The sequence below is a fragment of the Danio rerio genome, chromosome 23, assembly GCF_052040795.2.
Source record: "Danio rerio strain M-AB ecotype USA chromosome 23, GRCz13ab, whole genome shotgun sequence".
In the NCBI taxonomy this organism is placed as follows: domain Eukaryota; kingdom Metazoa; phylum Chordata; class Actinopteri; order Cypriniformes; family Danionidae; genus Danio; species Danio rerio.
In genome coordinates, this window is record NC_141043.1 from 33655140 (window position 1) to 33672576 (window position 17437).

Sequence of the window (17437 nt, forward strand, 5' to 3'; positions counted from 1 at the left end):
TCCTGGTTGGCCAAATGAACATATTGTCAGGGCAATAAAAATATGAACTGCTGACTCAACCTGGTCTGTAAAAAATGTGCCTTGTTAAATATTTGATCATTACACTATTGAAGCAGCAAACAAATACAGGCTCTTAATTTTTCAAATATGACATATCAATGAATAAAAAACACTCTATTTTTTGTAATTATCTGACATTAGTAATGAAATCTGTCTTTATGCTTGTGCAGGAGAATTTATCAACAGTCACATTCAAGAGAAACATAGTTTTCAAAATCATAATGCTCTAAATGAGAAACTGGCAGCAATCCCAACATTATAAAATATTCAACAGGAAATAAAGAGAAATAAATGAATATCTAACCATATCAATAAACAAAGAACAGGAAATTGTTTTGGTGTGCAAATGAAAGGCAGCTAGTTATGCAAATGGAGCTCCCCAGAAGAAGGAGGTGGCATTTGAACATTAATCTCCAATCCAGCATGTGAGAAGATATCAGCAGCTCCAACCCGAGGAGCCCCTGAGCACTGCCAATTCAAATTCAAGTCATGCTTGGGACACCTGTTCGTAAAAATGTTAAAGCATTTCTCTCACCAAAAACAAACAAGCAAACATGACCTTTAATTTCCACTGATTGCCCCAGAGAGGCTAATGAACTTCTCGGTAAACACTTGCAATTCATACGGGGTAATTTTAATTAGTCACAGTTGAGAGGAACGTCCCGTTTACAACATCAAAAGAAGACAAACATTCAATCACAGGTAGACCCAGGTTCGATTAGGAGAGCTGTATCAAACGGTAACAACTAATATGGAAATTAAAAAAAAAAAAGTGAAAGCGGGTCCCGAAATCATCAAAATGTGCTAATCAGTCTTTAAAAGTTAAATACCTGTTTCTGTGACACGAACGGTTCAAACATCTTAACTGTTGTAATCCATAAAAGGAAGACTTTAATCCAGGGAAATGTTCTAATGAGCTCAGGCCTGTCTGGGTGGGGGAAACGGAGGCCCTCAGGAATAGAGGCGCTGAAAGGAGCAGGCGGAGAAGAATTGGAGGTTACCAGTCTAAATAACAAGCAGTTTGGGCTCTGAAATGCACCGACAGGCCAATACATCAGCATGCTAGCCATCTAGTGCTGGAACAGATCTCTGCCAAGCTACATTTTAGTCTGGGATCAGACACTTTGGCATCCATAATAAGAGCAATATGAAGCAGCCACTACTGACATAAAGAAAATATTTACTTTCTGAGAGGAAAACAAGAAGAGCACGGGGGGGGAAAAATGAGTGTGTGCATTTGATGACACTGGAAGTCAATATGACTGCCACATAAAAGATGCAGTACCACTCTCACTGTGATACTGAAAAATGTGTTACACTGCGATAGGGCTAAATGCAAACAAACAACTGTCTACTTGGAGTCCTACATGGATGCGAGCTTTGAAATTTACTTTAATTATAGAAAAGCACAAAAATGTTTAGACGATATCAATCATTTGGTCATAGTGGTAAATACAGTATATTTAGTTGGTGTTGTTGCCTAATTAACTATAGGCTTGATACCACAAATTGAAGTGAATCAAAGGTAAACAATAAGACCTGGGAAAATACCTTACAGCTCCTGTTTATCTCAGTCTCAACAGGTCCAAGCCTTTGAATGACGACTATGCTAAATAGACAAAGAAAAAACTGTAAATGCAACCCATCTTATAATTAAAGTTTTTATTAAAAGTTTTTTCTTCCTTTTTGGTAAGAATAACAAATGCTCATTATAAAATTTCATCTGTGATGATTAAAATCAGGGTTATTTCACCAATAACATTCTTATTGTGTCCATAAATAGCATCTTCTTTTTTATTTTTGGACCAACTGTTGACCTGTAATCTAAATTACAACATTTTTATTTTAAATGTTTAAGAAATATATCAAAATTTATTGATATAGATTTTATTTTACATTAATATCAGCTATTTATTTGCTAAAACAGCATCTTCTTAGTTATTTTTTGACCAATTATTGTCCTGTCATCTAAATAACAACATTTTTGTTTTAAATTCAGAAAAAAAATGTATAAATATATAAAATTATATTGATATAGATTTTTTCAATAATATCAGCAATTTATATGCTTAAATAGCATCTTCTCTGTTGTTTTTTGACCTATTGTTGTCCTGTAATCTAAATTCGTTTTTATTTTTAAATTTAGAGGAAATGTCAGAAATATATACAAAATAGATTTATATAGATTTCATTTTTCACTAATATTAGATATTTGTATGCTTATATAACATCTTCTTTGTAATGTTTGACCAATTGCTGACCTATGATCTAAATTACAATATTTAAATATTTTATATTTAAATGTATAAGAAATATGAGATATATATATATATATATATATATATATATATATACACACATACATGTATTGATATATATTTCATTTTTCATTAATATCAGCTATTTATTTGCTTAAACAGCATCTTCTTAGTTATTTTTAAACAATTATTGTCCTGTCATCTAAACTACAACATTTTTGTTTTAAATCAGAAGAAATGTCAGAAATACATAAAATATATTGATATAGATTTAATTTTTTCAATATTATCAGCTATTTATATGCTTAAATAGCATCTTCTTTGTTATTTTTGATAAATTTTTGTCCTGTGATCTAAATTGACATGTTTATTTTAAATTTAGTAGAAATATCAGCAATATAAATGAAAATATATTGATAAAGATTTCATTTTTCATTAATATCAGCTATTTATTTGCTAACATGCAACCGTTTATTGCCTTGTCTGCCAGAATTTCAATATCACTGCATAGCGAAATTAATTATACATCAGCAGACAAGGCAATTTCAATAAAACAAGCTTGTAGCAAGTAACTGAACCACAGCCTCATATTACAAATTACTACAACAAACGACTAACATAAAGGTTACGCAGAGGTTTCCCTTTGTTCATATGCAGCTCTTTTAATATTTGTTCAGTCTTTGCTCACAAAACAGTCATTATATTTTCAAAGGTACGGCATAGTGATGTGGATGTAATTGAAGCCATGACCTGAAACTGTTATTGAATAGATGTGACGCACATTCCACAGGAGGGACGGCGAGTAGGGGGTCGGGAAAGATTCAGATGGGAGAGGGAGATAAAAGGAAGGACGTTCCCTTTATTGTTGGACCCCAGCTGAGGAGCTAAACTAATCAAAAGTAGGGAGCATAACGAGTGAGACTGACTTCTTAAAAGTGACATCATATCAAGAAGTGCTACTTCTCCTGTAGACAAAATAAAAACAGTTCAGAGAGTCGTAAAAAGCAGCTAAACATTTAGCTCTATAAAAGCGAGGCAAATCAGCATTCACTTCACGAACACGAGTTGTTACTCCCTGTTCTAAATGAGGAATGCTGAGACTAATATGCCTAACAAGCATTTTGTGTGAATTTAACCTCTCTATTGTAATCTGCAGGACAATTGTGCACTGGGAGGCTCTTGATGCATTGTAATCAAAAACAGAAGATTGCTCTGATCAGTATTTAATCTGTAAATGGCTTTCTCCAGCAGGTGCATTGACTCTCGCGAGGGGTATCATATTGTCTCTGATTTGGTAGGGGAAATGCAGTCATTTCTGGCCAAGTGAGCCAAACCTCCCTTTTTTTTCCCGACTCTCCACATCCTGTGTAATCAGAACCCTCTCTCTGGACGTTGCCGCCGGACGTGACTGTAACCGGAAGATTCCGTTCCCTCTGCCCACGACTCTCCCTGGGCTGCTCCAGTGCCATGTGCGTCCGCGATGGCACCCCAGCAGGAGCAGAGGCATATTGTACGCGGGCACCGTGCCACGGTAGTGCCGGGCAGAGAGGATTAGTCCTGATGACAGGGCATTAAATGTGTAGAAGTCCTTAGAGCGACTGAGCTGATGCGCTCTCATCCCACAGTTGGGCTTGGGTTCAGAGCAGAGAGAAGGTTCACAGGTCTTTAGTGACTGCCACTCATTAGAGGCTGAGTGTCACACTAGCTTAGCTCCTCTTTCCTGCCTGTCTCCTTCTCCCAGAGGGTCGCTTCCAGAGACTGGCGCTTTTTTCGGGTCTGCTGAAATGCCAGATGCCCTTTTTGATGAGAAACCAGCTTACAATTTTGACAGAAGTCATCATTCCTTGCGTGAAGCTCACTGTTTGTCGAGCCAACCAAACATAGAAGCAATTTCACCATGAGAAAGACCAGGTCAACCAAAATGGAACATGTAGTATTAATTTTAGCTATGGTGAGAAAAGCCATTCTGAAAGCTAGAGTACAGATATCAAAGGTTACTGTCATTGCTATATGGCATCCTTCCTTTCAATATACACCCGAGAGACTAAAAAGTGTGTGCCAGAAGATAAAGTTGGAAGAACCCGTCTCAAAAGCCTCTGCATAATGTTGAAAATAACAATCCTATGATACACATGTTGAATAGTTTATATTAGACTATGTCAGGAACGCCAAGTGTAAAAAAACATTTCTTTAAATAATTATTTACATTTTTTTTCTCTACAGGGGTGCGTTTCCTAAACTATCACAGTATGATGCATCATTGGCGAAAAAAACAATGTAGTGACAAGTGTTTCCCAAAACCGTAGTTTCTCTATCGCAGATCCATCGTTTGAACCACGTTAGTTATAATGTAAAACGTCCAAATGATGCTCTAAATGGGGTAGAATAACAACTTCTTTAGATAAAAAAAACAATAATTTTTATGCAAATTATATTGGTTTGCACGCACACACATTTAAAAAAAAATTAGTTTTGGTAAAAACATGCACTCGTTTTCCATATTAATTGAAATATATATAAGCGACCAATGTTTCCTTTACAAATATTATTGAGAATATTCTATAGTCTATTCTAAAAACTAAATCTAGTTATATTCTAATCTTAGATATGTACAGTATATTCCCCTGGAAGAACATGCAAACTCCACACAGAAACGCCAACTGACCCAGCCAGGGCTCGAAGCAGTGACCTTCTTGATGTGAGATGATTGTGCTACTCACTGCGCCACCGTGCTGCCCCATATAAATCATTAAAGGTTGTAATTTACAGTAGGCTATTTATTAATAAATGAAAAAAATCCTACTTAATTATAATAATAATTATCATACAGACCTACAGTACAGATACAATTCTTAATAAATAACATATAAATTAAAACCATTACTAAATGCTAAACCACTTTTAAATATTACATAATAATTCACCTATAGCTTTCATCATGAGCCACGGCTGCGTTCAAAATGGCATAAATGTTTGCAAAGTGCACTACGAAGGGAACAAATTGTCAATATGGAGATTGCTAAAACTAAACTGTAAAAATACTTTAAAAAGCAAATTACACCTAAGAGAGATGACTTTAATGCTTTTTATTCAAGTTTAAATGTTGGAGCATTCTAAAAGAATAGGGCATAGGGGGGATAACTGGGAATAGAACACATACAGGACCTTAGCTTCTAACTACAGCTGTAGAGATGCAATTGGAAGTGTACAAGTTGTACAAGTTGTACAAGCAATGCAGTTCCCGAATATTTGTTGGAACGATGGATTTGGGAAATGGCAAATCAACAGACTATGCTTGTAACCATGGAACTTGCGACCTTAGTTGGCTAACAACCTCACACCTGAACAAACTTGATTTTGCCTTGATCTCTGTCAACGGAGCCAATAGTCACATCTCACAAACCACCTTTTCTCTTAGTTTTCACGTTTTGCCTCAAACTCCGTAGTACTGTTAAGCCTATGTTATTTTTTTCAGCCAAATGCATACTTTGGTTTCTACCTGTACAGTAGTTTATGCATACAATGCATATGACAACTGCACATGCAATTTATGTATACTTTGCATATGCGCTTTAAGCTATTTTGCACAACTCACTTTGTCCTGTTATCAAGACTGAACCAAGTGTAACCCCGCCCGTCGTACACCCCCCAAACCCGCTCCGAGCTGGGATCAAACCGGCGACTCTCCACATGGGAGTCAGTTGCGCTAACAAGGAGGCTAAAGACCATGGCCTGTAGTATATGTCGCTAGAGCACCTTTAGGGGTCAGAGGAGTGAAGTTTACTTGCACAGCATTTCATTAACTGGTCTAACTTACACTTACTCATCCCCCTAAACCTCACGCCCATACAGGTCACGGCACCAATGTAACCCCACCAGTTCTACACCACCCAACCCACTCCAAGCTGGGATCGCATGAGAGTCGGTTGCTCTAACAAGGATGCTAAAGACCATGGCTTCTAAAAGAAATGTCGCAAAAGAAATGAAGGAGATGGAAACCGAACAATAAACTACAAAATAGGGGAAAGCAACAGATCGTATTTGGATAGAAGTGTGAGGGACATCAAGTAAAGACAAGAAAAGATTTTTATTGCAATTGACTTTTGAAGAGAAAAAATGCAGACATTGTCCCTGGATGAATCTTTCTAGTGTGCATGCATTCATAAACACTAGCAAATGGAGTTTACTTCAAAAGGCTGTGTGTTCATGTACATTAATATGCATGCAAAAAACTAAAACAAAGTACACTTTCAGCTTTATATGGTGTCTTGGTTTCTCCAGTTAAAAAAATTGTAAATTCTTCACCCTTATATTCTTCAAACCTCACCCTGACACTTTAAAAGCTGAGCGCTGCCTTTGTGCACATCACCTCTTTTAAACCACCTACATCCTTACCACCTCCTCTTTCCATCTCCCTAGTTTTTGAGTAGATTGTTTTATCTAGCTTTACAGCAAACGCCTGAAATTTTATCCAACTCGCATTTACCCAGTGAATTCACAAAATGGAAAAGACGAGTGATACAAATATGGCTCGGAGTGCAGAACATCCAGCAGAGGAGTGAAGTGCTCCTACACATGACCGCTAGTCTGACTTGTCTGGACAGAGTTAGAAGCTACGCTGTCATCTGAATTTGACTGCACTTTAACAAGGAGGCCTGTGTGTTACATGAGAGAAACTCGTAGAACAACACACTCTGTGAAAGAAAAGAATGGAATAAAAAAGACATAACATGATGTGTTGTGACACATTTGGGAGGTTGATCCTTTATATTTTTTTGTCCACATACAGTAAACTCAAATTGAACCTCGCAGTTGGTAAGACATAATTTCATTGAATAAAACAATCTACTAAGTAGGAAGAGCAGCAGGAGGGATATAAAGGAAATACAGGAGGTGTCACTTTCAGTAAGAGTCACACAATCAGCAGCAATGAGACTGCTTAATACCTCTCAGTCTGCCATCAGTGACTCACACTAGCCTCAGTGTCTGCCTGGCACACATGACACACAAATGCCCTTGCTTTTTGGGCAAGGTTGCCCTCCATCCCACCAGCGGTACAGACCATCCGAATGCATGTTACATGAAAACAGCAAGTGACACAAGAAAAATAGCAAAGACTGAATCCTTTTTACAGAATAAAGGAGTTTGTAATGAGGAAGTCAAATAGTATCCAGTATAGAGAGTGAGAAGCATGCTCTTTAAATATAGCAAATGTGTTGGTAGCATGGAATTTGCCATTTGCAGACACAGCACTGTAAGATCCAGGTAGAGTTAGATTTGGAAAAGCCTTTGGGTGATGGAGACAATCAGGCAAAGCACAGAGCAAAAGAGGTCAGAGGAGGATGAGGGCTTTTCCTGCATAATGAATCATGAGGCAGCATCTTCGTCAAATTTTGTGCTGCCTCCGACAGATCTTAAACTATATGGCCCATGTAATCAGTTCTTAATCAATGCATCTGACTAGATAAAGTGATAATGCAAAACTAGAAAGGTGATGAAGACTATTGAATATCTGCAAATTTTTGGAAGGCAGAATCATATTTACAAGTTCGGTGACGTTTTATCAGCTCTTCCATGAGGTGTTTTGTCTATTTCAAGTGTCATTTTGATCCCTTTTAATGTGCAACCCAGGCTCATTCTGAAAACATACTGCTATATACATCTCTGGAAAGTGTCAAATATGTACCAGAAGGTATATTTTTTTTGCAGTTTTTGTTTTCGTGAATCCACCAGAGGGCGCTGTACACACTTTGAGATCTCAGATTTCTCTAGCGAGTGCCATTTGTGCCTGCTCTGCTTGCGTAAATCCACTAGAGGACGCTGTCGACTGACTGACTGACTGACTGACCCACCGTCCTTCTTCCCTAAACCCAACCAATAATGTTTTCAAAAGCAATCCAGAAAAAGAAAAGCCCTCGTCTCATTTTTAACAAAGCGAGCTACTGGGCAAACTGGTAATACTTGGAACGCATGAAAAGCAACCGCATCATTCCACCTCAAAATGTTCATTTTAAAGATGAAATTGGGCCATACGTACTTCTGGCTCCAAAATTCGTTATCTTCAGAAACTGCTTGAAACTGCAGAAACTGAAGCTGCTTCAGGAACATCCAGACTGCCGATGAAACAAACAATCTGACATGTTTAAATTTAGCACATCTCATGTAATCGCTCAATCACTGTTGACTGCAAACTAGTAAACAGCTTGTAAATACTGAAACATTACTTTTACCTCAAAAAAGCCATTTAATGGTCATGAGCTCTTTTGTTAAGTGTAGAAGAACATTTTGCTAAGTACTGATTTAATTAATTCCATTAAAAAAATTAATATTAAAATTTTACAGATTTATTTTTTTTATAAGTTTTATTCTGTTTTGTTGATATATTTTCTGTTGGAATGTAAAAATGTCAAATAATTTTTTTTAAAAGCAAGGCAAAATAGTGGAAATCATGATGAAAAAGTTGCATAACATAAAAAAAAAACAGTTTGGTATTCAGCCTTCAGCAAAGTGCTTTACTATTTGTTTGGCTTTGGCAAAGAATTTTCATTTAGTGCACCTCTACAACAAAATAAATACTAACAATAGGGTTAAACGGCATTTCCCAAAGTTTTGTGGGTCAAATACCCCTTTAGCGACATAAATATGCACTATACTTTACTACAAAAGCTATTTAAATAGGTATTTCTTCAACTATGGCTACTTTAATCCAGTAAATTATTAAAAGAAAATTCAAAGTAGTTTCTTTTTTTTTTACAGACATCCTCTGACTACACACCCCCAGCCTATGTGCATATAATATTTATGGATTTTCATAAATCCAAAGTCTGAGACAAGAATAAAAAGCAGCATTTACAAAGTAACAAAAAATAAAAGCATAATGAAAAAAGAGAAAGTTTCAAAGTAATAATTATCTCCAAAAAATAAAAAATAAAAAATCATCCACTGGGACATAAAATTGCCTGTAGTTGAAGAAACACCATAATAGCATTACAGAAAATCACTTTGCAGAAATCTTTGTTACAAATAGAAGACTAAGCCAATAAAACACGGGTAATGTTATTATATTATTTCATTACTGCAGATTTGTATTGAGTTTACATTTACAGTGTGCATTTTCTGAGCGGTTATATGCAGATTGAGAAATATAGAATTCAAGCCTGTTATTTTACAAATGGATTTACTTTTATTTAGTGTATGTAATTGCTTGGAAAGAACATGAAGCACTATATTATTGTGAAGAGAGAAGTGTAAGTGAGGCAAGTTAAGAGCACTGCAGCAAAAATCAACATCTATCCAATGACTTTATAGACTAAATGTGCCCATATCCCATTATAAGTGCCATTTGCACTAATTGACACAATTTGCAAACTACTGTGCTTTCTTAAATAAAAAGAATCGAGGAAGGGGTGGTCTTTCTAAAATATTACCTTGATTCCTTTCTATAAATCTTCACACATAATCCTAGGACGAATACGACATCATTCCACAATAAGTTCTGACGTTTTGAAATCAGTTCCCAAACGCACATTAATTGATTGTGACTGCAAGCGCAACACCACAGGTCAAACGCGTTAAAGCATCAGCTTCAATTAGCAAGGCGACCGCTGATCTGAAGCAATATTCTCATTCCCTCGTATTATTCCAAAGCAGACGGCAAATATGTACAAACAAACAGAACGCCCGATTTAAGCTGACAGCCTTTGAATGACAAGTGCACATGCATAGTTCAGATTTTTTACTGCTAGGAGCATCGCATCATATTACGTGGAAATGAAGCCAAACAATCAACCATATCCCACAATGCCGTATTTGCACTTCAAAGACAAACTATTCAACAAAACGAAACTGAGTCTCTGGTTACCAGAACCGCAGAGGGAAAACATTCAGAGTTAAATCTGACAAGACACAAACATTCGACGGCTGCTGCTGCTGCTTTCAGCGTCTATTCCAGCATTGTCATTCATATCCACACCTCTCTCCCTTCAAAAAAAAAAAAGCCACTTGTCACTCCATAAAGAATACGCAGAGGGATAAAGCAGTGTATTCAATTCATAAATATCCCTTTAAGAGGGCCACGTCAGTGATTTGTCACTAGGGACTTTTGGCAGAGCCGAAATTGATGTAAAGGTGACATGTGAGTTATGTATGTGGCTGTGGCAGCCGTTTTGATATTACTGAGCGAGGCAGGAAAGCTCAAAAAGCCCACCAGAGTGCTCCTCATCCCTCTCTTTACCTACCTGCAGGAGAGAAAGTCGTTAATTTGAAGGAAAGAGTTTTAAAGAAAAGGCTTGGCATGCACACACAATGTTCCTTTGTCTCCTTCTCTCTGATGATGCCTGTCACTTAATGTGTGAAACCCGCGCGTGCTTCAATGGGATCAATTGTAATAAAACTGCATCGCCTTCACTGAGCTATGAGTTTATGAATCTCCTTAGAGAAAGTCAGTCATTTAAAATCCCTCTAGCTTACGGCAGCGAAACAATGTTTAGTTTCAATCTCCCCGCAGCCTCCGCGTAGAGAGGAGCCACGCCGCGCAACAGACTGAACACGAACAACAAATAAAATGCGAAAAATCAAGCAAGTCACCGTCTCATTTCCATTAAATGATAAAGTAGCAGCGCTGAAAAGAAATGAACTAATTTAAAACGGCTGGCCTATAGGTCAAGGACGGCAGGAGCAAACGGTCTCTGATTTTTTTCCTACCGCAGTCATACAAATAAAAACATTTTACATTTTCATTTTCAATAGCAGAATCTAAGAGGCTTGTTATCTTTTCTTATTTGTTTGATGCATTGTGTCTGAAATGCCTTCAGGCTGGGATAAACGTACTTAAAGCACATTTTCATATGTAGATTATTAGGTATACGGCTTTGTTAGATAGCGGGGCTCCTGAGTGATCTGAAATAGCATGTCACCGTCTACTGAAAGTCAATAAACAACCGAATCTCGCTTTATTATAATCCTCAAATATATTTTTTTTACTCCCTTCCCCTGGGAAAATTTTCTAAAATGTTACAATTGTTGACAAAAAGCTTTGCACGACTACAGACAGACTGAGCCAAGCTTAACGGAAATGAAGAAAGTTAAAGAAAATACGGTCTGAATCAGCACTGTAGCATCAATCTGCAAGATTTCTCTCATCACACTAGATAAAAATATATAAATAATGAATTCATCACATTGCGTCTATATTTCCAGGGAATTAAAACATCTGTGAACAGAAGTGATGCTGGAACAGATGGCCAAAAATGATATATATGAAGTTATAACTTACTAACTTCTGGGCAATTCACCACCCCCCAAAAAAGCAACAGAATATGGGCTAAAATATTGAAAGCCAAAACATAAATGTTTTACGAGCACATTATAAACTATTGCAAATTTATATTTGCGCGATTGAAAAAATTAGATCCTTGTATATACAGAAAGCTTTATGAACCTGCTGTTAAAACACTCAATCCACTTTCAGCGAGTGCAAATCCTTTGCTAGCACAGCACAGAGAGCAGGCAACTTCCTTCTGCCACAAAAATAAGGCAATCCCGCAGTTGCTGTTAATATCTGAACTGACTGCAGAATCCCTAGAGAGGTTTCTATTAACACATTGTGTCCGTTTCACTGCTTAAAATAAACGAGGTTTTATCTCTATAAAGTCAGCAGGAGTTAAAAAAAGACAGCAGCAGATGGCGGAGAGAGGTGACCTTACCTCATTGGTGTTCCACCTGTGTCTCTCCTTTGGCAACGTGGAGCATTTTGGTAGACATTCAAGCAGCTTTTTGGGCAGGTATATTTTCAAATGTCCATGTTCATCTGCAAGACAACAAAAAGAGCATGTAATGAGGATAAAAAGAGAGATACATGCATTTCTTTACTTAATCAATGCCCATGATGTATTATTGCATGATAATATATATAGTTTAGTGAATGAATAGATTAACTAATTAGCCTTCCTGTAATTTTTTTTCTTTTTTAATTATTTCCTAAATGATGAGCAAGGAATTTTTCCACAGTATTTATTCAGGAGAAAGTCTTATTTGTTTTATTTCGACTAGAATAAACGGTAGTGTTGTAACTGATCACACTACAGTTTCACAGATCGGACCATTTTTCGAATCAGCAAAAAAGCGAGGAGAGAAATTTAATTTGCTTTCCATTTATACAAAAATATTACTGCAAAAACCACTGGTTTTAACAAACAGAACTTAGAATCTGTCATTTAATTAAAATTTTGAATCAAGAAAGAACAAGCTGAAAGAAGGGAAAATATTCAAAACGATATATGATCTTTGCTACTGTTGCTGATAATGCTAAATATAGAAATCTAACATCTTGTACAACATAACATATATTTATTTTCAATTAATGATTCAAATCACACATAAAAGGTCATGTTTGATTATAGGTGTATCATTTTTGAAGACCTATTCAATTACATAATTTGGATGGTCGCCACCTATTGGCTAAACAATGTAATTGCTAAAATATTGACCAGCATCAAAGTTCCATTAAACATTGATTTTAAGCTTTATCATAAACATCAGTGTTTATATCTGAACTATAAACTGTACTGCCAGTACTTCTGTTATTTAAATGTTTGTAACTAACTGAAAGTGTAAAAACTGAGTCTCTCTCGATCAAATGCAAATTAGATTGAAGCGCTTCGAATTAATAAACATACCCAAATCTTTATCATTTATGTTGTGTGGGTTTGAATTGAGATCCCGATCTTTTAATGTTTAATTTAGTAGCTTTACACTGAATGCATTAACATAGGCTAAACAACCAGTGACAGAAAACACCTTAAGAAAGCATTTAGATGGGTCCTACCACAACTTTTTCTGTCATCTTTATATTTTACAGGAAAGCCAAAATGCTCTCATACACATGATTTGAATGATGTGGTAGGCGATCTCTCTGCAATTGTTATAAATGTTGGATTAACCTACAAGTTAAAAAAAGTTATTCATCCGCAGGTCACGTGCGTTCCGAACTGTAGGCTGTGATCCGTACGAATCACGGATCACCAGCGATATGTTACACCTAGGGTTGTAACGGTATGAATTTTTCACGGTATGATAATCGTCTAAAACAATACCACGGTTTGACGGTTTCGCGGTATACGGTATGTTACAAATGTTACAAAATAATAGAACAGTGAAGCAAATTTGACTTTTTCCAGATAATATATTTTTAGTTACTATAAACAACACCACTTACAATGAACAAATAAAAATAAGAAAATAATAAATAATGTGTCAAAGTCCAAATAAACATGGTGCAAATCCTCAGTAAAAAATAGATATAAATATTTACTATACTATAAATAGTTACATAACGAAACTAGATTCAATATGGAACATACCTAGGTTTTATGTGCCAGCATGGATATGGTTGTCTATGGATATGGATATGGTTGTCTGCAATGCAGACAAACAGCTGCACCTTCATTTGCGTCTTTTTAAAACAGCAAGAGCAGCAGTTCGTCTTTGCTATGTCACTATTTTGTCATGTTTCTGTGCTGCTGTGCATGAAAAAGTACTTAGTATGAGAATTATTTCATGCAAAACTTTTTTTTGCGTTTTATTTAGCCGCGCAAAAATGTATGCCTTTCTCTCATTCCGTGTTGTTCAAAAAGCTTGGTCCACAAACAAAAGCGAAACCTATGCTTATTGGTTGTGATATAGCGAGTTTGAACCAATCTGGGCATGGAGGAGGGACAATGCATCAATGTATCATGTCTGGTTTGTCCGGAGACACAGTGACGAGCGTTTCTTTGTCAAATCAGCGTTGTCAAATGTTGATGACGTAACCGCATTGATTCCGGAGCCTCTGAAAGTCCGCGAATGTTATGTGATACAGCACTGGAAAGCTGAGATTCTCTTCTTTATGCCAATCTTTGAATTGTATGAATTGGATCAGCGGATCAAAAGTTATTAAACATTTAAGAGCAATACTTATTTTTAGCCGCGGGCGGCTGTCTCGGTCTTTAAGGGTTAAAACCGTTGATATGCAATTGTTCATGGTATGATAATCGTGCACGTTCAAATCGTGGTAAACCGTCATACCGGTATATTGTTACAACCCTAGTTACACCCATAATAAACGCATTTAAAAAATTATTTTAAGGTCAATATTATTAGCCCTCTGATGTATTTTTTTCCAATTGTCTACAGAACAAACCATCGTTATACAATGACTTGCCTAATTACCCTAACTTGCCTAGTTAACCTAATTAGCCTACTTACGATTTAATGTTGAAAAACATCTAGTTAAATATTATGTACTGTCATCATGGCAAAAAAAAAAAATGTTAGTTATTGGAAATTATTTATTAAAATTTTCATGTTTAAAAAACGTGCAGAAAAAAAATCTTCTTTGCGTTAAACAAAAATTGGGGAAAAATATGCAGTGGGGCTAATAATGCAGGAACACTAATTATTCTGACTTCAACTGTATATGGTTTAATATTAGATTATCCTCGGCAGTTCTTCAACAATCTTCATACACAGCACATAACAGGGATCATTAATTAATGGGTACCAATTATTCTCACTGCAAAGAGCGACTAATGAGCAACTCGCAGAATGAGAAGGTAAAAATGTTAGATGAATGAAAATGTGAATTAATGGGCCTGGCGTACTGCGAGGAAAAAGGTGAAAAATGAAATTGTGACATATTGTGATGAGAACCATCAGACTTGAGCAGTGGCGTAGCGCAAAATGCAGAGGCCCCCCTGCAGGGATCGCTGACGGGGCCCCCTGATGAAGGGGGGGGGGGGATACGTCATACGTCAATTTGCATATCACTGACGTCATCACGTTCTACCGTTTCTGTTTAACAGCCTATGGTTAATAAAGGGGTATTTATAATTGCACTACACTTTATATAAGCATGTTTATTTAACTAAATTTATTGCTGTTTGAATACAGTATATCATAACAGATGTGTAACGTTAGTGAATGTGCAGTAATCTCTCATATGAAATAAACTCAGACAAGTTCAGAAACTGTCACTAAAATATCTGTGATTGTGAACAAGAAAAGAATAAACGGTCCAATTAAATTGTTAAAATAAAATAGAAGTAGATCGGTTTGACTGTACAAGGGAAAAACCTTCACACTGCCTGTGCTAAATTATTTGTCGTCGGTACGCAGAGGGGTGATCTGCTCTCGGGCTGCAGGTGGGAGAGGCTGCTGTAGAGGACTGACTGGGCCGCCTGTCAGTGCTGTGAGGCGGGGGAGGGGCCGGCGGCATCACACGCAGCTCGTTGAGAAGAGTAGGGACGGTACAGTATGGAAAAATGACAGTCTAAAAAAATCTCCAATAACACACAAAAAAGTCGCTAGGGGGGTCTGAAAAGTCGCTAAGTTGGGAACATTGGCGGCAAGCAATCAGAATGAAGTAGTCCACCGCTTGAGAGGTGTTCAGAGAACACAGACGTGTGAACTTTGGTTCCGACCACAGTTGTTCCCAACAGTTTATTGAAAATCGCGACGACGCGGGGCCCCCCAATCACGCGTGGCCCCCCCGCGGTGCGTGCCCTGCGGGCCCGTCCGCTACGCCACTGGACTTGAGGTATTTCGGCAGTGGACGTCCACTCTCAAGGGCTTAAGGGGAACTGATGCTAAGCTTTATTAAGACTTTAACTACCCAATAAAGTACACAGCCACCCTGATCCTGACTGCTCCAAAGAACAGTAAAAAGCACAAATGCTGGCTAAAGATAAAAGGGAAAAAAAGGGAATACAATTTGTTCTGGGGCAATTAAGGCAGGGTCATATATCAGGCTTTCTTCCATTCTTACCTTGTCTGTCTCTCGCTTTCCATTCCTAGGGGCTTGGCAGGCCAGTCAAATCACTGCCATTTAACTTTCATTGTTAAGTGAAAGTTCACTTTCAGGGTGGAATTTCTAAATTACAATGAAATTGTCTACAACTGTAAATTGAGTTCAATTATTAATCGCCTTACGACCAACTGCTGATTATACTTTCGTTTGTCTGTCACCTGCAACCACATGACATTTACATTCCATACCACTAAACCCCTGTAAGATATTAGTCGTATGGATGAATCAGAAAATAAAAGGTTTGACTATGGATGAGTAGGGGGCAGCACGGAGGCTCAGTGGTTAGCACTGTCGCTTCACAGCACGAAGGTCACTGGATCAAGACCCCACTGGGCCAGTTGGCATTTCTGAGTAGAGTTAGCATCCCTGTGTTCGCATGGGTTTCCTCTGGGTGCTTCGGTTTCCCCCACAGTCTAAAGTAGGGCTGCATGACAAATCTGGACAAATCTGACACTGCAATATTTTATTTTGCTGCAATTTATATTGCGATATGAAAACAATTTCAGCTTGAATAGCTCTATTTGGAATGAAATCATTAGCTTTAATTGGAATAATCTTGTAGAGGAGTGAATCAAAGAAATTGCAAGAATAAAAAAATAAGATAGAGGAAAGATAAAAGTCAAGTAAGTAGTCAGATACAGTATTACTATACGATACTAGGGCTGGGCGATAAAATCGTCATCGATATTTATTGACCAAACAACCATTGTCAATATAAAAAAAAATAAGATTTGGTATGTATTTTCGGTATGAAACGCTATACTTTTATTAAAATGTGGCCGCTGAGAGTACCTTAAAGGCAGTAACAATAAGCTTAGGGTGTAAGTTTTTCATTTCCAATGGAGGCGAACGACTTGCACGACAAGCATATGGGAGCGACACACATGTTGCAGCCGCACCTAGCTAAAATTTTTTTTTTACTTTTCTGAATTCAAACGAGCGCACCGCAATTTATGCAAGTACAACTAGCCAACCTGCTTCACATTTTGTATGTAATATAGACATTTCAGCAATAACGGCAGACTAATTACCTCTGACAAACACAGCACACTCAAACACTGCAGTGCTTTTTACTTTTCTCCATAAACTTGCATCGGAGTGGCTGCAATGATTTGTACATTTGTCATCCTCTGACAAAATGGTCGCCTAGTTACGAGAGAGGCCAGGGGAGTGCGAGCCCAAAGTCCATTGTAAATGGTTAAGAAATCCACACACACACTTGTCACTTCAGGTCAGAATAACAACACATGCGAAAATGAGTGTCGTATAGCAGCAG

At 37.2% G+C, this 17437-nt stretch overlaps 1 protein-coding gene across 41 annotated transcripts in view; it reads right to left on the reverse strand.

Annotated features, from left to right (window-relative positions):
- Positions 1 to 17437, reverse strand: part of camta1a (calmodulin binding transcription activator 1a) — a 641759-nt gene that overhangs the window by 588229 nt on the left and 36093 nt on the right. For all 41 annotated transcript variants that reach the window (XR_015523743.1, XM_087307401.1, XM_087307400.1 and 38 more), the window contains one exon: positions 12023 to 12126. Coding sequence is in view for 19 of the 41 variants with exons in the window: in XM_087307395.1 (XP_087163521.1) it covers positions 12023 to 12126 (104 nt within the window). In the remaining 22 variants the exon portion in view is untranslated. The remainder of the gene's footprint in view (positions 1 to 12022; positions 12127 to 17437) is intronic.